The sequence below is a fragment of the Mus caroli genome, unplaced genomic scaffold, assembly GCF_978045245.1.
Source record: "Mus caroli unplaced genomic scaffold, Mus_caroli_1 scaffold_5, whole genome shotgun sequence".
Lineage (NCBI taxonomy): Eukaryota > Metazoa > Chordata > Mammalia > Rodentia > Muridae > Mus > Mus caroli.
In genome coordinates this window covers 94,642,324-94,663,942 of record NW_028227260.1, presented here as the reverse complement: position 1 = coordinate 94,663,942, position 21,619 = coordinate 94,642,324, and the positions used below count along the sequence as shown (strand labels likewise).

General features: G+C 40.9%; 1 protein-coding gene across 2 annotated transcripts in view; it reads right to left on the bottom strand.

Annotated features, from left to right (window-relative positions):
• The window catches only part of Mecp2 (methyl-CpG binding protein 2), a 58,955-nt gene that overhangs the window by 9,782 nt on the left and 27,554 nt on the right, over positions 1 to 21,619 (bottom strand). For both annotated transcript variants that reach the window (XM_085838143.1, XM_029473092.2), the window contains one exon: positions 355 to 705. In XM_085838143.1, coding sequence (XP_085694269.1) covers positions 355 to 705 — 351 coding nt within the window. The remainder of the gene's footprint in view (positions 1 to 354; positions 706 to 21,619) is intronic.

Below are 21,619 nucleotides of genomic sequence, written 5' to 3'. Positions count from 1 at the left end.
TGGGATACAACTGGGCCAGATGCATGGGTAGAAACCATGTTACAGCTTGCTCAGAAGCCAAAACAGCTGGATCTGAAAACAGAGGACCTGCCGGTCTCCTCTGTACTCCCTGGCTTTTCCACAATCCTTAAACTAAAGGAGTGAGCCCTAGTACTTGGGGATCATTGGGCTAGACTGAATATCTTTGGTTGGTACTGAGACCTAATCCACCACCAAAACATTCCTCCATTTTAACCAAGGCATGGTATCCAGCCTTTTTGGAAAGCCATTTCAGTACAATAAAGCTTTTCCATCCTAGCCTTTCTACCCACCTGGCCTTCCTGTTTTGTAGACACAAGACTTGCTCTTACTTACTTGATCAAATATACATCATACTTTCCAGCAGATCGGCCAGACTTCCTTTGTTTAAGCTTTCGTGTCCAACCTTCAGGCAAGGTGGGGTCATCATACATAGGTCCCCGGTCACGGATAATGGAACGCCGCTGTTTGGGAGAAGCAGAGGCTTCTGGCACTGCTGGGGCAGAGCCTGAGCTTTCTGATGTTTCTGCTTTGCCTGCCTCTGCTGGCTCTGCAGAATGGTGGGCTGAAGGCTGTAGTGGCTCATGCTTGCCTTCTTTGTCTTCCTTCTTGTCTTTCTTCACCTTCTTAAATTTCAGTGGCTTGTCTTTGAGGCCCTGGAGATCCTGGTCTTCTGACTTTTCCTCCCTGAAGTATTAAACAAATATGTAAGTATTACAGAGAACACAGCTGTCTGCACAGTAGTGAGTATAGGTGAGCTTGAGTGCCACACATGAGACCCCTGGCTGCTGCATACTGTCTCTGATTTTGGTAACTTCCCTAGGATACTGTATCCTTGGGTCAAGATGGGGTCCAAAGATTTCTTAACAACTTTACGTTGCTGGTGATGTTGGTCAAACATATTTGACCTTTATCATACTTCTCTAAACCCTAGTTCTAGTGCTGTTAAAGCGGCACATTTTTTTTTCTGGAATGTAAGCACTGTATGGTTGGCTTCTTCACATACCACTGGCAGAAGTCAGTTTATGAGTTGCACCTAATGGCCCCCTGGGCTTGCCACATGACAAGACAAAAACACATAAGACAAATAAAAGAATATGGCAAAGCCAGAAGAGGGCATTGGATCCCTTGGGACTGAATTACAGATGGTTGTGATCCACCATGTGATTGGTGGGAATTGAATGCAGGTCTTCTGGAAGAGCAGCTGTTACTCTTAACTTCTGAGCCTTTGCTCCAGCCTCCTGACTTTCCAATTCAAAACAAGGGCCCCAGCAAGAGATTTCAGCAGTGTAATCCTCAATTTCCTCATCCCAACAGTAGCTAATCTCATCCCTGAGGCATTCTATGAGACTTATGGACCAAAGGCCCCAAAGTACTGTAAAACTATTGCTAACTCAGGCAAATAGCAACTGCTGCCTAGGGTTCCAGTATGAGAAAAAAGGTATCTTGGGTCACATGGGTCTTTACCACAAGATATTACTCCCCCCAAAAAACCCTAAATGCCAAAACCAAAACCAAACCAAACTGCAAGGTGGGGAGCAAAACCAAAACCAAAATCCCTATCCTTAGCAGAAAGGTGTAATAGAACAGTGTATAGACTATTAGCAACTACCATATTCAAGGACACCTGCCTATTCTTTCTTGTAGACAGAGATGGCCTCCTTCTACGGGTTTTGGTTCTTTTTTTGTGGGGTTCCTTCATGTACTTTAGGGTTCAAAGCCTGTCTTAGATGTTTTTAATTACCACTGTAAGGCAACACAGTGAGCCTTTCTCTGATTAGAATCTGGTCACACTGCACTGCCCCTCTGAGCTACAGGCCAGACTAAGGAAGGTTTGGAAAGAAGTAGCAGCTGCCTATTGGTCTAAAACTAAGAGAAGAATTAGGTTAGGGCTATGATGTGCATCTGGAAGCCTGTGGTCTGTTCACAGTTCAATCTTCAGACTGGCTTATTCAGAAGCTCTCAGTGACAGAGAAAAAGAAGGGGATACTCACCAGCAAAGCTGGCAAAACAAAGGCCAACAGGTACCCATCATGTGCATATAACTTCACAGGCCCCCTTTGAACACCAGGGCTGCTCCCCTGATTCTGAACTTGAGTTTGAGAAAACTACTAGAGTAACAAGGCAGGCTGGCTTCTTTGGAATTCTCACTTGTATTCTTAAATATGTTAACCACCATCAAATATAAACTATATGAGCAAAGGAACACCTTCTAGAAATCTAACAACTAAGGCATAAAATAATTTTCAGTAGTTAAGAATGCAGGCCTCTCAGGTCCTCATGACCAAGGAGACTTGGAGAATCAACTACGGGATGCCTACATATTGGAAGGTTGTGCAGCTAGATGAGTATCATGATCTTTTTTGATGTAACAAAAAAAAAAAAAACAAACAAACAAATCAAAGCAAAGCAAACTGCAGACACATTTCCCACATGGATCAGGTGTACAGGATTGTAGGCTAGCCTAGAAATTAAGAAGTCTAGAGTAGGTGAAAACTAGGTAAGAGCTCTTGTTGAACACTTCTCGGAATATATTTTTGACTAATGAATCACATAAATACTTACACAACTAAAAAGTAACAAAACTATAATATAATGCATGCAAACAGGAACAAAGGAGCTTAACTGTTACTATACAAAAAAGACTAACTTTTGATCATAGTACTTCTGTGGTGGGATATATTCCAAAGTCAACAGTAATATACTAGGGGCAGTATATACACTAAACCAGCTCAAAGATAAAATTGGTGACTCTGATTCTGGGGCATTCTCTAGTGCCAGTAAAGCTAGGGATGGGAGTACAAAAACAGTGGGTGGGGGAGGGGGGAGTCAAGAAAAACTTTTAGCAATAGCCTAGGCATGGCCAAGTATGTAGGCAGTAATGAATTTGAGATCTGTATAGCGGAGGAATCAACAAGGCAGAACTAAGTTAAGAATTGTGGGCAGAGCGCAGTGCCCACCTAAATGTTGAAACACCTAAAAATGCTGAACCAAATAAATATCGTAGAGAAGACATTACAGAATGTCTTAAACACACCTACAAGGAAGGAAGGAATATACAGACTAAAGAATAAGAAGACTAAGGAGAAAGAACACTCGAACCTAACACACAATCCTGGACTGGATTCTAGTTTTAAAGACACACAGAGCAATAATGAGACATTTGGGGAAATGTGAATAATGCTCTACATTAGCTTATTACTAAACTTCCAGACTGTTGTAGTTATGCTGTGTGCTATTAGGAAAGTCAGCCTCAAGTATTTATACCTGAACATCAAGATGACTTCCAACTCTTAAGGGGATTTGGGGTGGAAGGGATATGTATAGTGTCCATGTTATAACATGTTTTAAAAGAGGAAATGACATCAATATCATCAGAAACTCTACTAGTTTATGGCAATTAAAATCTTTTGAAGCAGAGTCTCTTTATTATGTAGTTCTGGTAGTTCTGGAACTCACTATGTAGAACAGGCTGGCTACTAACACACAGAAATCCCCTTGCCTATGTCTTCCAAGTGCTGGGATTAAAGTGTACACCACCTGATGGACTTTTTTTTAATGGTTATGCTACCACTGAGTCATATCCTTAGCTCTAAGAGTAGTATTTTCAAGAAGTAATAAGCAAGCTTTTAAGAAAGAGTAACTTTGTGTTACAAGAAAACAATACTAGATCAGGCTGCATATTACATACATGATGAATTCTAGGCTAGCTAGCACTACATATCTATACCCAGTTATTCATTTTTCTTGTTTAGTTTTGTTTTCCAAAACAGGGTCTCATTATGTAGTTCTTGCTGTCCTGGAATGAAATATGCAGACCAGGCTTGCTTTGAACTCACACAGATTCACCTTTGTCTTCCAAGTGCTAGGATTAAAGGTCTGCACAGATTGATTTTTTTTAAAAAGCCTAACAAAAAGAAACACCTGGAAACCTTGATGAAGCACTTTCTTTTAGTAGCTCAAACTGCAATAATGCCTAACCACAACACTACACTGTATATGGTGAAGCTCCAGCATGGGGATAAAACAAATATAAAGCTACAGTTTTCATGTTTAAGAAAAAAAGCACTGCCAAAGGTGTTGGGCTCCAAGAACTTGCCTGCCCAGGAGCAAATGACATCCAGGATCTTCTGAAGCAACATGAGAAAGTGAGCAGGCTGGTTATGGTGAGAAGGGATAGCTGCAGTGTGCAAGATAGGGTCTCACAAAGTCCAGGTTAGCCTGGAACTCTTGAGTCCCACCCGCCCCCCAAGTGCTGGGATTACAGATATATACCATGTCCAGCTTTGCAGCCATTTTTTAAAATGCTTGTATGTGTTGGGGTGTATGTGTGTGTGCACAAGCACATGAATGTGAAAGCCAGAAGTTAGGCTACTCTGGCTGGTCACTGAGTCCCAGTGATCATCCTTTCTTCACCTCCCCAGTGCTGGGGGTTTCAAGGGTGTGGCACCACATCCAGCTTGTCACATCCACCGTGTCAGTTAAGAAACAACAATAAAATCCCACTCCTATGAGTGATGACATGTATGTAATCCTAGCACTTGGGAGGCAGAGACAGAATGACTAGAAGTTCAAGGCAATCCTTGACTACACAGTGGGTTTGAGACTGGGCTGCCTCAAGTCAACAAAACTGTAACAAAACAACACAAAAAGTTCTGTAGTGAAAAAGTCTTGACAACTCTGAGGCCAAAATGTTACATATAAAGTTCCTATGGCCTAGCAATTCCATTTTGAAGTACAGATTCCAAAAAACTGACAACAGGCCTGCAATCAGATACTTATATGCTAATGTTTGCAGTTCCCTGACCCCTAAGAATCAAAAGGTGGAAGCAATCCAAGTGTCTACTGATGGATGAATGGAGAAAAACCTCTCACGTCAACGAAATGTTGTTTAACGCGTTAAAACAAAGGAATTCTGATACAGTATAACATGGACGAGTCTCAAGAAAACATTCTGGCCTGGTGGTAGTGGAGCACACCTTTAATCCCAGCCCTTGGGACGTCTACAGAGTGAGTTCCAGGACAGCCAGGGCTACACAGAGAAATCCTGTCTTGGAACAAGCAAATCCATAGTAACAGAAAGTCATTTGCCAGGGCTGTGGGTAATAAGGAATGATTACAAATGGAGATGAGAGTCCCCCCGCCAGGGTGGTGGGAGATGAAAATGTTTGGGAATTACTATATATGATGGTTCCACAACACTGCAAATATACTTGATGCCATTGAATTGTATACTATATTCATTTATGTTTTGCAATGTTGGGGATTGAACTCAGGCTTTATTCGTGCTGGGCAAGTGCTCCACCCATAGCTAAATTCCTAGTTCTTAAAAAATTTTTATGTTGAGATAGGGTCTTACAAAAAGTTTTCAATGCAGGTTTCTGTAGCCCAGACAGGCCTTGATGTGTAATTCTTTTGTCTCAGCCTTCAGAGTAGCTGGGATTACCATCCTGTGCCACTAGACTCAGATTAAACTATATTTTTTAATGTATGTTTGCATGTATGAATATATATCCATAACATGATGATCTTGAATTTTTGATCCTCTTGCCTTCATCTCCTGACTGCTGGGATACAGGTGTATGCCACCATGTCCTATTTATATGGTGCTGAAGATTAAAATCAGGACTTTATACATGCCAGGAAGAATACTCTACTAATTGAGCCATATTCCCAGTCACATTTTTTTAAAAGACAGATTCTTGCTATGCTTTAAAGACAGGTTAACTGCAATTTATGATCCTCCTGCTTCTGCCTCCCAAGTGCTGATACAATAGGTATCTACTACCACTACAGGGCCCCCAGAAAGGAATTTAGTTCAAGAAGCTTCAAATCTAGGGCTTCTGGTCAGGTTGTAGATTATTAGCTAAATATCCTGAGGGTAGTTCATTATCACAAAAACTGTGGTAAAATAAACCCAAGCATAAAGCTTACCATTAGCTGCATCTAGCAATCATTACTACTATCTAGCTCCTGCATATTTTGGTAACTCTCAAAGGAAACCCTGTATTCATAGGTAGTTGCTAACTTTCTAATTCCCTTCAGTCCCTGACAACTACTTATCTCTTTCTGTTATTGAATTAGTCTATTATGTATTTCATTATTCACAGTGGCATCATAAATTTTGTGGCCCTTTGTGACTCATGGCTCTTTTCTTTCATAAAGCATAATGTCTTTAGAGTATCATGGATTACAATTTTATTCCTGTTTGTTTGATTTTTTTTAAAGACAGGGTTCCTTTGTATAGTCTTGGCTGTCCTTGAACTCATAGACATCTGCTTGCCTTTGCATGTTGATGATGGGAGTGGAGGTATACAGATTCAGGAAGCTCATTGATAAACCATGTTTCAAGGGAGAAAGGCAGAAGAAAGTGACAGAGCAGGATACCTGATATTCTCTTCTAGCTTCCACACATGTACTCAGGGCTACACAGACCTGCACACCTACACAAACATAAATAAACCATCTATATACAATTTTAAAAATTCCCTGATTATCCATTACACATAGCCTCTTTTCATCCTTTGGCTATTAGGAATAGTGTTTCTATGAATATTCACATACAAGTTTTATGTGAACATACATTTTAGTTCTCTTCTATCTATAAACCTAGGAGTGATTATTACAGTACATGGTTACTCTTATGTTTAACCTTCTGAGAAGCTGCCAGACTGTTTTTCGTTTAGAGGTACTTCAAATGTTCTGGAACTAGATAGAAGTAAAGTGGGGTGGCAGAAATGCTTCTTGAATGCTCAGTAGCTAGTGGTGGGTTTAAATAGAAGTGATCCTAGAACCAGGGTATGGTAGTACATGCCAGTAGTGCAAGACTTTTAGGAACATTATGTGTTGCTTCATCTCACTCACTCAACTTACTTGCTCATGCATTATCCAATGTCCCTTAAACATCTATGTATCTTGTTCATGCTACACTTGGGCCATCAATAAGACTCTACCTGCATAAAGCATCTGCTGCTGCTTTTTCTGATATGGTTGGTATTCCAAAATAGAAGCTTTGGTAAACATAAAAGATAGATGCCAGGAGCTAGGGAAGACTCATCAAGTAGCCAGAAAGGCTCCAGAACAGGGATAAAATGGTTACTCTAGGACTCACTGGGAAATCAGGCCAAGATTACAAACTTGGTAAAGGCAAAAGATTCAGGTAGGGTGTCCCACAGACTGACCTCATAAATGAGATAAGAAGAGAGAAAATGTCAGAGTCACTGTTTATGCAAACATTTTTCCATTCATTCATTCATTCATTCATTCACTCACTCATTCCTTCTTTTGAGATTCAGATTCAGGAAGCTCATTGATAAACCATGTTTCAAGGGAGAAAGGCAGAAGAAAGTGACAGAGCAGGATACCTGATATTCTCTTCTAGCTTTTGAGAAGCCTCTATTGTAAGCAACTTCTGTTTCCTCACTTTCCTTTGGGCCTTTGATTCTGTGTTCTAACAGGCTTCTCCTCCTCTTCTGGTAGTTCAGAGCCTGAGGAAAAGGAGGTCCAGTGATCCGCCCAACTTGGGATCCATCTCTAGGGGAGGCTCCAAGGCCTGACACTATTACTGATACTATGGTGTGCTTACAGACAGGAGCCTAGCATGGCTGCTCTCTAAGAGGCCCAAAAAGCAGCAGACTGAGACAGATGCAGATACCTTTTGTTGTTGTTGTTGTTTTTTTTCGAGACAGGGTTTCTCTGTGTAGCCCTGGCTGTCCTGGAACTCACTCTGTAGACCAGGCTGGCCTCGAACTCAGAAATCTGCCTGCCTCTGCCTCCCAAGTGCTGGGATTAAAGGCGTGGGCCACCACACCCGGCTCAGATGCAGATGCTTACACCCAACCAATGAACTGAAGTCAGGGTCCCCTGTAAGGGAAAGGCTGGAAGAAGTTCAGGAGGAGGGTGGCCCCATAGGAAGACCAGCAGTCTCAACTAACCTGGACTCCAGAGATCTCTCAAGACACTGAGCCACTGACCAGGCAGCATACAGCAGCTGATATGAGGACCCCAACACATATACAGCAGAGCACTGCCTGGTCTGGCCTCAGTGAGAGAAGATGCACCTAACCCTGGAGAGACTTGAGGCCTCAGAGAGTGGGGAGGCCTGATGGGGTAGGGACATCCTCTTGGAGACGGGGGAGGAGGAATGGGATGAGAAACTGTAGGAAGGAGGACCGGGAGGGGGATAACTGGACTGTAAAAAAAATTAAAGATAATAAATAATAACAAATGTATTTATACGTATGCCCATGTTTGGGTTTGTGCATGTGTGGTTGGCACTGGATTCTCTGGAGCTGGGGTTACAGGAGACAAAATCTGCCTAATGTGAGTGCTATAAATTGAAGTCTTATCCTCTGCAAGAGCTGCAAGCTCTCTTAATTGCTAAGCCATCTCCCCAACCCTCTTCTTGGTATTTTTAAGACAAGAGTCTCTTTAACTCTAACCCTAAAATTACTCTGTAAGTAGACACACTCTAAATCCTTTTGCCAATCTGACCTGGGACAGCTAGCTGTCCTTGCCTCTGCAACTCTGCTTGGGGGAAACACTGGGCAGAACTTTGGCTTTGGAGTTCATCTTTCTGGCAGCCTGCCCACTCCTCTTATCAGGTGAGGGAACGCTGGCAGAGCCTGATCCATATCCTTGCACAGGAGTTTTTTTTTTTTTTTTCATTTTGATAGATAGCTACACAGTCTTTATTATAATCATTCAACTTATGAGCTGTAGCAGGTACACAGACAAAAACAATGCATAAAGAAATGGATGAGCTGAGTTCCAGTAGAATTTTATATGCAAAAAACAAGCAGTGGCAGGCCAGGTATGGTGACACATAACTATAATTCCAGCACTCTGGAGATTGAGGCAGCAAGATCAGAGGTTAGAGGCCAATCTGGGCTACGTAGCAAGACTGTCACAAATAAACCAAACCAAATCAGGCAGTGAGCCAGAGCTAACTCTTGGGATGTGGTTCACTAGCTGCTATGTTAATTGAAGAGAAGCTACGTAAACAAGCAACTGGTATTTTCAGTGATTATAGAAGTTATTTGGCCTCCATTCAAACTCCTAAGGTAGAGCGAGAAGTTCTCCAAACACAAAATGTTACCTGGAGACTGTGGAGTCACAGAAGAGGTACAAGATAACAGTTTTCTAAAGAACTGAACATAATGTCAAAAAAAGAAGACTTGTTACTGGCCATAACAATGTGAAGGTCCACTGGAGACTGATAAGGCCAATTCATGGAACACAGGAGTGTTTATATGTCTTTATAAAGTTGATTACAGGAGGTGAGGGAAGGGTCCATGAACAGAGAATGCTGGAAGAGTTTGATTAAAAGGGGACAGAGTAGAGATTAGACAGAGGCTAAAGAAGGTTTGCATAGCTAAGCAGGAAATTCTAAAATACATTTTTATGGTGATAAGTGTGATTCATGAGAGGAGAGAATACAAATGAAGTCCCAGGGACATGGAACAGCAGTAGACACCACAAGCCGGACAGACAGGAAATCCTTGTCATCAAGAGGTCTGCATTAGGCTCTGTGGGTGGAACAGGTTTTAGTCATGACAAAGTTCAGTTCTTGAGTATGAGGATGTGTGCCTGAGGTCACTGGAATGGAGGTGGTCAAGGAGATAGAAAGTCTGACACTAGGAAGGTTGTCAACATGTTCAATATAGTCACCTTCAGGATGAGAGGGGCTGAGACAAAGAGATAGAAGCTGTGGGTGTAAAGATGTTCTGTTTCTAAAGTACACAGGATAGGAAACAATCAACCAGCTGCTGTTGGAAGAGGGGCAAATTTGGCATGAGGTGTGGGTGTACAGAGAAAAGGGAATCTAACCTGAATAGGGAAGAGTCTAGAAAGAAAAGCAAGATTCACATTAGGGGCCTTGATGTTATTCAAAACCAGGAATATAGCACTTGGGTTTAAAGCAGGGGAGAGATCAATTTGACTACAGAGATTCACTGTGAAAGACAGGTATCTATAGGAAAGCTTACAAGGTCACAGGAATCCTCAAGAGGGTGTTTGATTCAGGACAGTGGTAGAAGGGGTCAAGGGAAAGATGGGAAAAAGAGAAGGACAGTATGGCACAGCTTGGCAGCTCCCTGAATATTGGTACTGTAGGGATAGGCAGAAGACTCTTGAGTGTCCAGCCTGGCGGACTGAATGCAGAGCACATGTCATCTGGTTGTGTGGTCTTATTTACCCAGTTTGTTCTGAAGAAGGCTGGTGGGTGGTAGGGCAGGCAGTGAGTTGAGAAGAGGCAGAAGAGTACAAAACAACTCCAAACCAAAACTTTATCAGGTACTATTTTTGGGCCAAGGAAGGGCACAAGGAGGAGGGAAAAAAACCAGAAGGTAGTGGGGGAGAGAGGTAACAGGCATACAACATACACCTATGTGAAAATATCATAAAGAAAACTCATTATTTTATAAAATTAATATATGCTAATAAAAACATTGGTAAAATCTGACAAAATGCATACTTCATGTTAGCCTCTTTCTACCATAAAGTCAAACAAGTCCTTGGTAATTTCTTTCAGTGTTCTCTATGACTACCTAATGGGATGTCAGCTGAAACCCAAGCCTGTCTAGGGACTGACAAGAGGCTGAGGATGACAGCAAGGCCCATGACTGTTTTATGTAAGGTCACAAGTAGTTATCAACCAATTGCAAGGACTAGTATCACTATATTAGGTTCTCTCACCATAATGCTATTGAGCTACTACATGTTGGTAATGATATAGGCAGAAAGGAGCCCTTATAATCTTGTCATAATTGGGGTTTCTACTGCTATGAAATTTATTGCACTGTGCTACGCAATGTTTAGACTAAGATTTTTATTACAATTTCTAAAAATACGATAGTTAATGAGTTAATTCATTAGAATGGTAATTTCTTCTAAAAAGTCTTAGGTTCTTAAATGTTTAAAGATATGCTTGCATATACATGCAACACCACACCAAAAAAAAAAAAAAAAAAAAAAAACCTTCCTCTAGTCTAGAAAGATGGGTGCAATAGCTAGAACACTATCCTGGGGAGGTAATACACCCACTGAGGGGCTTTACTTTGTGTATACACACAGAACTACTAGTGGCCTAGGAAACCTATCTCTAGATATCATGGTACATGAAAGATAAGTGCAATATCAACTCCAAATTCTGTTTTTAGGCTAAGTAGACAATGGAGAAATATCTTAAAATTCTAATTACATGTACCTTTTTCTTTCTTTTCTTTTTTTGGAGACAGGGTCTCTACATAGCTCTGCTATGTAGACCAGGCTGCCTCTAATTCACAAAGATCCATTTGCCTCTGCCTCCCACTTGCTGGGATTAAAGGCATGCCAACCACCAGGCCTGGCAATTATGTGTGTATTTGTGTGGGGAATGTGCAATTGAGTAGAAGTACCCATGGAGGCCAGAGGTATTATTTGTCCCTTTCTCTAGCTTGACTTATAGGAAGTTGTAAGCTACCCAGCAGGGTGTTCTGTCCTCTGAAGAGCAGCAAGTGCTTTAATGTCTGAACCATCTGTCTTAGTTGCTTTTATAATGCTGTGACAAAACACCATGAACAATGCAATTTATAAAATAGTGTTTAGTTGTCTTATAGTTTCAGAAGATTAGAGTTCATGATGGTGGAGCAGGGCACAGTGGCAGGGACATCTGAAAGCTAACATCTTGTTCTACATATTAGAGGCAGAAAGGACTCTACCTCCCTAAAACCATAAGCCCCAAATTACGTGCTTTCTTTTATAAGTTGCCTTGGTCCTGGTGTTTTACCACAGGAACAAAAAATAAGACATAATTTCTATTAGCCGATCCCCCTCATTTTTTTGAGACAAGGTCTCACTACACAGCTTATCTCACCTAGAACTATGTGGACCAGTCTGGCTTTGAATTCACAAAGATCCACTTGCCACAACTTTTAGAGAGCTGGAGTTACAGACATATACTACCATGCCTAGCAAGGGAATTCTTTAAAAATTTACGTGTATTGCTGTTTTGCCTACATGTATGTCTGTTCATTCTTACAATACAAATGAGATATCAAGATGAACAGAAACAAAAGATGGGAATGATAGACTGACCATATGTGAGATTTATTTGAAATATTGCTTTTCCACTAAGATATCACAATTAGTATAATTCAACCCACTGGGAAAATGACAAGTAGGATTGGCTCAGTAGGTAAAAGTATTTTCTGCTCTTATAGAACTGAACTACCTGAGTTTGGTTCCCAGCACCCATGTTAGATGGCTCATAACCATCTGTAACTCCAGCTCCAAGGGATCTGATGCTCTCTTCTGATATCTCTGAGTACCCACAATCATGTGGAATATACTCACATAGACACATATACATAGATTAAAACAAAACAGATAAAAAACTGATAAAGTTAAAGATTTTCCTTCCTATATATTACCAAAAAACCAAAAAACCAAAAACAAACCCAAATCAGCTTTTGAATTGGTTCTTAGTGAATCCAAGAAACAAAACAAAGATAATTCAGATTGTACTGTATAAACATTATGTCTCCTAGGAAGTAACCTTACAGCATCATTATTCGAAGAAAATATACTTTACTAAAAATCTATAAAAAGTTTAAACCTATTAATACCAAACTCTTCCTTTTCAATCTTAGCAGAACAAAACTAAACGTGTTTAAATTGCTGAGACTAAGAAAGTCCTTTTAGTCACAGAAAAGAAAACACACTTCCAAGCTACAGCAGTCACCTACAAATGAAGGAAAGCAGCTGAAGCCTTGTGATTGATTGAACCTGGATACCAAGCACAGGTAACATACTTACTTACTTAGATGCAATGGTCAGATTTTAAGGAATGAGACAGAATTTCTGCCTTTCCTTTTCCCTTAGACATCCTGGGAGTCTCTATCAAATACTTTCTTTTCATTGACTAGTTGTTGGGTACCTCAACACATGGGCCCTCCTATATAGGGGAAGCGAAGGGAAGACACCTGTGCACTTCTGTGCTCAAGGAACACATTAAACATGAAGGCAGAACAATGTGCCAGGAAGGGGCAGTAACAAATGCCTACAAGGGTTAGCCAGAACTCAGGCAGAGTGGCAAATTCCCTAGTATTGGAGCTGGGGGTAGTGCCAGTCTCTGTGCATTCATCAGTTCCTAAAGTTCCCTCTAGTGAAACAGAAAACCACAGAGGCTATTCTCATGGGTGCTTTAAATGGTACATCTGTCGGCAAAACACAAATGTTGTTAAACAAATATGAAGTTACAGATTGCACAGGCAATCTGATAGCCTTTAAAATTCGTGTCTCTTGTTTTGCAAAGCTGAACTGAGAAACTGTGCTGTTAAACCATACACTTATATTTAAAAGGAGGGAGAATGTGTGGATGCTATTTAGATTCTCATTAATTTATTTTGCTTTGGGTGACTACGACTCCCCCCCCCCCCGAAATAACCCCAAACTCACATATTTTCCCTTTTCTGTGCACCTCTGACAGGTTTGATTAGCTCATGAATAGTTGGCCACCCAAAAGTTGATGAACTAACAGCAGTGCAGGCTGTTTTATTCTGTCCAGCTTATTTTAAGACAAAAACCTTAGGGCAAAGTCCCAATGCAGAAGTATTCATCTGCTAAGTAGTTATGCCTGAGTCTAGGTACTAGAGATATATAGCAGTATCTGTATACTCCAATCCTCTGCCTTCATGGGGCTTAGACTGTAGTATGGGGAGGAGAGTACAAACAAAAATATTCAGCTTGTAGCAGATGTCGACAAGTATCAGGATTAGCAGTGAAGGGGTGGAAAAAGAAGACTTTGACCTAGAAGAACGTGGCCAGAGAGGGTCATAGTAGAAGTGATCCTTGAAGAGACTTGAAAAAAACCCCACAAGCTATCTGTGTGATACCAGGAACAGAAGACAGCATGGGGGCCAAGGACCTAAAACAGATTCTTTCCTTTATCAAACAGGGATGTGGTCAGGGTGGATCCAGGAAGCCCTTGTTACTTTCCTGACCCTGATGCAGCAGATCAATGACTACATTAGACACCAGCCATTGTTCTAGCTAAATGCTTGGGACATATCATGAATCAAGTGGACAACTCTGCCTTAAAGTAGCATATGCTACAATGGGCTGATAGTCCAAGTAAGCACTGTCAGCTACATAGTGTTAAAAAAGGACAAAAGCTATGGTTGGAGGAAAAGAAGCCCAGTCATGGTAGGCTCCATGAGAAGGTAGACTCCATGAGAAGGTAGAGATTCATGCAGATACTCAGAAAGGGACTGACTTCTATAGACATTAGATCAAATGGTGCTGAAATGTCCTAGAACAGGATCAGCAAAACTGGAACTGTATTGAACAATATGAAGGTCATTATTGATGAAGCCTTACTGTGTAGCATGCCCTAGCTTTGGCAGCAAAGAGCTTAGGAAGGTATGGAGAGAGACATAGTGTCACTGGAAAGGAAAAGGGAAGCCAGAAGGGAGCAGGAGCCAGAAACAGTGCCACTGAGGTGGAAGAAGTAGGAACAGATTTCTAGGGAACTGGGAGGAGAGCCTGATATCAGAGAGCTCTGGAGACACATCTTGAAACAGAAGCAAGAGTGCAGAGCTGGGTTTCTCACATCATAAGGGAGAATGTGTGTGTGTGTGTGTGTGTGTGTGTGTGTGTACACTCAAACAAGAGCATGAGGGTGCAATGCTAGTCTGTGGGCGTTTTCTTTGGACTGTTTCCCTGCTCTCTGGAAACTAACAGAGCAGTTACAAGACGAGAGGGGGTATGACAGCCTGTTATAATTGTTAGGAAGTATCCCTTTTCCCTAACTTTACTTCTTCACTCTTTGGCCAAAGCCTTGACCCTGAGCTGATGGATCCAATTCCTGAGAGGTGACTGAACCATGAGAGCTCTGATGAATTCATAACTTGACAACATTACTGGGAGGCAGTAGAAATGTTATTAGGTATGATCTAGCTAGAAGAATTAGGTCACTGAGGGCATGTCTTGGAGAGATGTATTTTGTCCTCTACTCTGAGCTTTCCCCTGCCTCCTGGCCACTGTGAAGAAGAACTTCTCTAACAATCTTCTATCACCACAGGTCCAGAAACAATGGAGCCAACTGACTATGAAGGGAGACTTTGGAAATTGAGCCAAAATACAATCTTCCTTTAAGTTTTCCTCATATATTTGTCATAGTGCTGTATAGACATGGCCAAAAGAGATGAAACAGAGACACGGGGAACTGGAGTATACCTGTCAAAGAAAGGTGAACATGAGGTTCATCTGGAGTGTATTAAAGAGTAACCATATTCATTGTGTGTAGAGCAGACAAGCGAGATGACTGACCAAAGCTGGTGCTTTATTGACCAAGTGCAAACTGACCATGGCATTGAAACTGGGAAGGAGACGAGTGGGAGGTATGGCCAGATTAAAGATGCAAGCAAATATGAATTATAAGTATCCCCAAGGTAATGAGCATATTGGAATTGGACATTACAGGCAGTTAACTTGAAACACAAAAGAGGATCTCTGCTTTTGCAGATACAAGATTTGAAAGCCAGTGCAATGGCTCAGCAGGTAAAACACTTAGTGTGATACACATGCATGTATGCATATACAAAATAAAATGAAGTGAAAAGAAAAAATAACATGAACTGGGCTAAATTTTCTGATACTTGAACTAGCACTAGTCACTATGAATGCTTGAGAAAGAATATAGAGATGTGGCTAATACAGAGCAAATGCAGATTTTAAAAGCCTTTGACAGGGACAGAGGGAAAGCTTAGGGTAACAGTACTTGTTGCTCTTGCAGAAGACCCAGACTCAATTTCCAGCCCCCATATGGTAGATTACAAGTATCCATTAACTCCAGCTTCAGGGGATCCTATGGCTTCTTTTTGGATCTCCACAGGCACTATGTATGCACAGACATGGTACACATACATATGTTAGGTCTTAGGTAGTCTATTCCTAGAAATGAGCTCAGAATGGATTATAGACAGATTTCTGGTGATTAGCTAAAACCCAGCATTCCTAAGGAACTTGTGAAATAGGTTCTCATCCTCTCCCCCACAAAGGAGTAATTCTCTTGTGTGTTGCTTTATATAAGAATAGCTTTCATGGGCTCATATATTTGAATGCTTAGTCATCAGGAAGTGACACTACTTGAGAGGGATTATGAGGTGTGACTGTTGGAAGATATGGCCTTATTGGAGGGAGTTTGTAGCTGGGGGTAGGTAGGCTTTTAGGCTTAAAAAGCCCAGGCAAGGCCTAGTCTCACTTGGCTCATAGATCAGGATGTAGCTTTTAACTACACCTTTTTCAGCACCACACATGCCTGCAGCCATGCTTCCTGTCACCATAATAATGGACTAAGATTCTGAAACTGCAAGCAAGCTCCCAATTAGATGCTTTTCTGTGTAAGAGTCGTGGTATCTCTTCACAGCAAGAAAATAATGACTAATATGAGTTTTCTCAGTGGAGAGCCATACCCTTCCTGCTAGAGGCTATCTGTGTGAGTGTATCTGCAACCTGGCCCGTCACCCTAAGAAATTTAAGTGCAGACATCCCAAAAGGAAGTAAGAGACCTACAAACTATCAAGAAATGTATATTTAGCAAACTTCCTCTATGTGAAGCTCATCTTTTCTGGCCTCTGAGGGTTAACTAGACTGCTTCCTCCTAAACTAGAGTCTGTCAACCTGCCCTGCCCTCCACAGAACTCCTGTCTCCAGACTCCCTTTGTAGAGAGACCATGTAGACTCCATACTCAAATCCCAGAGGCTCTTCAGGGCAGGATTGGAGGCTCAGAGAATCAGTATCATATAGACTCCAATTCTGTCCCTAGAGAAAGCAGAAAATATTTTAGAGAAATCTGACAAGAGAATCATATACAACGAGGAAACATGATAAAAGTGTTCAGAAATTAAAAATAGGTTAGGTACAACACATGTGCTGTACAGTGTTTTCCAGTATGCCATCATTTCCCAGAAGAGAAGTCTATAATGACCCAAAAGTCCATTCACAGGAAACTGCCAGGCTGAAAAAGTGCTGCCTCACCTATACAAGAGAGTCGGCAATGGGAAGAATGAAAATATAGCTTCTTAAAGCCCGAAGAAAAGAAGATCACTATGCTGATGGGGTGTGGGAAGAATAAGTGAAAATAAACTGGAAAAAAAAAAAAAAAACAACTGAGCACAGTCTTCACCCATTAATCAATCTATCAGATTATCTTCCTTTAATTTTGGAGGTTAAACTCAAGGTCTTATACATTTTTTTAAAAAAAGATTTTATTTTATTATTATATCTAAGTACATTGTAGCTGTCTTCAGACACACCAAAAGAGGGCGTCAGATCTCATTACGGGTGGTTGTGAGCCACCATATGGTTGCTGGAATTTGAACTCAGGACCTTTGGAAGAGCAGTCAGTGCTCTTTAACTGCTGAGCCATCTCTCCAGCCTTCTTATACATTTTTAATGCATCACAAAAATCACTTCATTCCTGTCCTGGCTAGTTTTAATGTCAGCTTGATACAAGCTAGAGTCATCTGAGAGGAGGGAACCTCATTAAGAAAATACCTCCCAGCTGGGCGTGGTGGTGCATGCCTTTAATCCCAGCACTTGGGAGGCAGAGGCAGGCGGATTTGTGAATTCGAAGCCAGCCTGGTCTACAGAGTGAGTTCCAGGACAGCCAGGGCTATATACAGAGAAACCCTGTCTCGAAAAACAAAAAACAAACAAACCAAAACCAAAACCAAAACCCAAAAAACCTCCCTTAGATCCAGATGTAGGGCATTTTCTTAATTAGTGATTGATGGGGAAGGCCCAGCCCATTGTAGGTTGTGTCATTCATGGGCTGGTGGTTCTGGGTTCTATAAGGAAGCAGCAGGCTGAGCAAGCCAGGAGGAGAAAGCCAATAAACAGCACCCACTCAAGGCCTCTGAATCAGCTCCTGCCTCCAGGTTCTTGCCCTGTCTGTTTCTGTCCTAGCTTCCTTTGATGATAGATGTGTGAATGTGAGCTAAATAAACACTTTCTTCCCCAAGTTTCTTTTTGGTCGTGGTGTTTCATTTTAGCAACAGAAACCCTAAGACAATCCACAAACACTTTAGCATTCATGTCATTAAGCTGAAATTTTTATTTTAAAGTTAAAACTTAAACTCACTGATGTGTATAAAAATCAAGTGTATCATCTAATGACTTTTGCTAAGTGTTTGCAGCTGTGTAACAGACAGTCCTACCAAGACATAAGACAAACACAATGGGAAGTTCCCTGGCATCTTTCTTGCTACTCTACTCAATATTATCAGCAACATTTGGTGTTGTCAGGGATTTTTGTTTGGGAATCAAACCTACAGCATCACACATGCCAGGCCAGCACTCTACCACTAAGCAAAAAAGCCCCAGCCCTTATTATCAGTTTTTAATTTTGATCATTCCAGTGGAGGTACAGTGGCATTTCAGTGTGCTCGTAATCAACATTTCACTAATTCCTATGTCATGATTCAAATATATTCCTTTCATGAAGTATCCATTAAGTTTTCCTTAACTGTTTGCCACATTTGCCATGCAAATAAGCAATGAGGATAAGAATTCAGATTCCCAGAAGCCCACATAAAATGCCAGGTGGGTGTGGTAGCCCATCTGTAATTCCAGCCTTGGAAGAAGGTGTGTGATACCGCCACCTGGCCATGTTTTATTGTTTTAAAATTTTCCTTAAAGCTGTTTATTTTCCTTCTAAGTGATATTTTGTGCATATTCCACAAATCTTACATTATCTTTTCTAATTTTTGTGTTTTTTTCCTGACTCATGAGTAACTTAGGAATGTGTTAATTTTCAAATACTTGAGGCTTTTTCTATGTCTTATAGTTACAATTCGCAATTTAATTTCACTCTGATTAGAGAATACAATCAAGATTCAAATTAAGACTTGTTTTACAGTCTAGTAAAGAATAAGGTCTTTAGCTTTATCACTCTCCTTTGGTAATAATGGGCACTCTGTAGTCAATGAATTTATTACTCTGTAAATTGTAATTAGATTAAGGGTGACTGGTAATGTTAAGACCTTTTATATGCTCATTGAATTTTTCTTGCAGTTCTATCAATTACCGAGAAGGGAATTAAAATTCCCAAACAGAATTATTGTGGATTTATATACTTTCTTTAATCTTCATAATTTTCTTCCATTTTTGCAGCTCTGTACTTGAACATATATACATTCATAAATGTTAATGTCTTCATAATAATTGACCCTTATCATTTTAAAACACATCCTTTTTTTTCAGTACTGGTATTGAACCAGGGCTTAGCACATGCTAAGCAAGTGTCCTACCTACCATATTCCCAGCTCTTAAAATATGTCTTGTTATCTATGTTAACTAAGTCTACTTTTTTCATATTAGTATTGTCATCCCAATATTCCTTTACTTGTGGATAGTATTACACTTTAAATCTCATTTTGTCATATCAAAATTATCTTGAGGCTGGAGAGATGACTCAGCAGTTAAGAGTTCGTCCAGTTCTTCTCAAGGATTCAGTTCAGTTCCCAATATCCATATTGGGTGGCTTGTAACTACTATACGTTATTTTTTTCTTCCTTTAAGATAAGGTCTCACTATGTATACCTGACTGCCCTGGAACCCAATACACAGACTAGGTTGGCCTTGAATTCAGAGAGCCACTTGCCTCTGCCTCCTGAGTGCTGGTATTAAAAGTACATGCATCACCTTGTCTGGCCTTGGGTCTTGCTTTTTAATGTACTCTATAATCTGCTTTTTGCCAGAAATGTTCAGTCTATTTATGCTTAATGTGACTGGTAATATGAATGGATCTAGAACTACTGATTTGTTCCATCATTCCAGACATGGTTTACTTTTTCTTTTATGTCTTGATAATAGCTACTCTGAAATCTTTCTCTGCTGATTCCAGTATCTAGGCTATCTTGGGGTGGGTCTCAATGACTGTATTTTCTTTTGAACAAAGGTGAGCAGAATATGGTCTATAGGCTTAATTGGACCCAGTGACTGTTTTTGTAAAATTATTTTTTTTGCTACAGCTATATCCATGCTTTTGCATCTACAATAGTGAGCTGTGTAAGCTGCAACAAATCAAATGAGCTAAAAATAACTGTTTATGGGGAAAATGTTGACTCCTTCTTGAGTAACAGTTACATTTTCCCATTTTTTTCTTGCCTAAACAGAGATGCACTTTCCTATTCTACAGAAATCGGTTATATTCTAGTAAAGAAGTCTGATTTCTATTTTCTTGTCGCGTCTGTGTATGATGTACATGTGTACTGGTGTCTGCATGGGTTTGAGTGTATGTACGCAATTGTGTAGCGGTCTAAGGTTGATGTTGGGAACCATCCTCCATTGCTCTTCTACCTTATCCATTGAGGCAAGGTCTCTTGATAAAAATCCAGAACCCATGGATATAGCTAATCTAGCTATTCTGTTTTCCCAGTCTGAGATAACCAGCAGCCATAGCCACCTGGCCTTTACATGGGTATAGAGAACTCAAAGCACTTCAAATACTAAACTATCTCTCCAGCCCAAGCATTCCAGTTTTTAAATTTTAGTAGTTATCGTGGTTCAACTCATACTTCAAACTGTCTTACCTTGGTAGGCAACAAAGACCTGAGACTCTTCAGTTTTTCCTGCCTTGGCTAGAGTTTGGTGGAGTCTATGTGAAGGAAGAACTGGAGCCTCTTGCTTCTGGCTGATTGCTACCCTCAGATTCTAAGAATGGTAGCTACTCTGAATTCTGATTTCTCAATCCAAGACTATGTGCTTCTATCCAAGACAGCTTGTCTGCTGAGTGAATACTGACTGGATAGTTATCATGTAAGTAGTCAATATAAAGAGAAAATTCATTCCAATGAAGTTTCCTTCTTCAAATGATCCACTTGGCACCAGCTTCTGTGTGTTTCTAATTATTCTCCAGTGCCCTAAGTAATTATTTTAAATTTCTGTGATTTTTTTTTTTGAGATAGAACCTCATGTATCTCAGGCTGCCCTTGAATTTATTAGGGTAGCTAAGGACAACCCTAAACTTCAGATCCTTTTGCCTCTATCTCCTGTGTACCATGATGATACATATGTATGTATCACTGTACCTAGTGTGATGGCCATTCTTGGTTGTCAACTTGACTATATCTAGAAATAACCAAAACCCAAGACCCTCTGTACATACATGAAGGATTTTTTTCTTAATAAGTTATTTGAAGTAGGAAGGCCTACTTGTTATGTTTTATAAAAAGATAAAGAGGAAGGAATATGTTTGGTAGAGGCGAGGTATGGCGTGGGGTAGGACCTTGCCTCTGTGGGCCCACGCTGAGGTATTCCTTCCCCTGAAGGACCTGGAATAAGATAAGAGTTTATTCAGGCACAGCGAAGGGAATTGAGAGAAAGGCAGGGGGTAGTAGAGGCTGGCCATGAGCACAGATGTGGCCTCCCTTCCCCCAGCCTGGAACCTGCTTGCTCAAGGGTGGAGTTTCCCGCTCATTCGTTCTGCCACGCCCACCGCTGGACCCTGTCGGCTTAGCTGCTTGGAGGCACACACGTGTTCGTCCTGCTACTGGATCCCGAGTTACTTGGCGGGAAATTGGGTTCCCTCCCCCTTCCTTTATAACTGAATGTTGG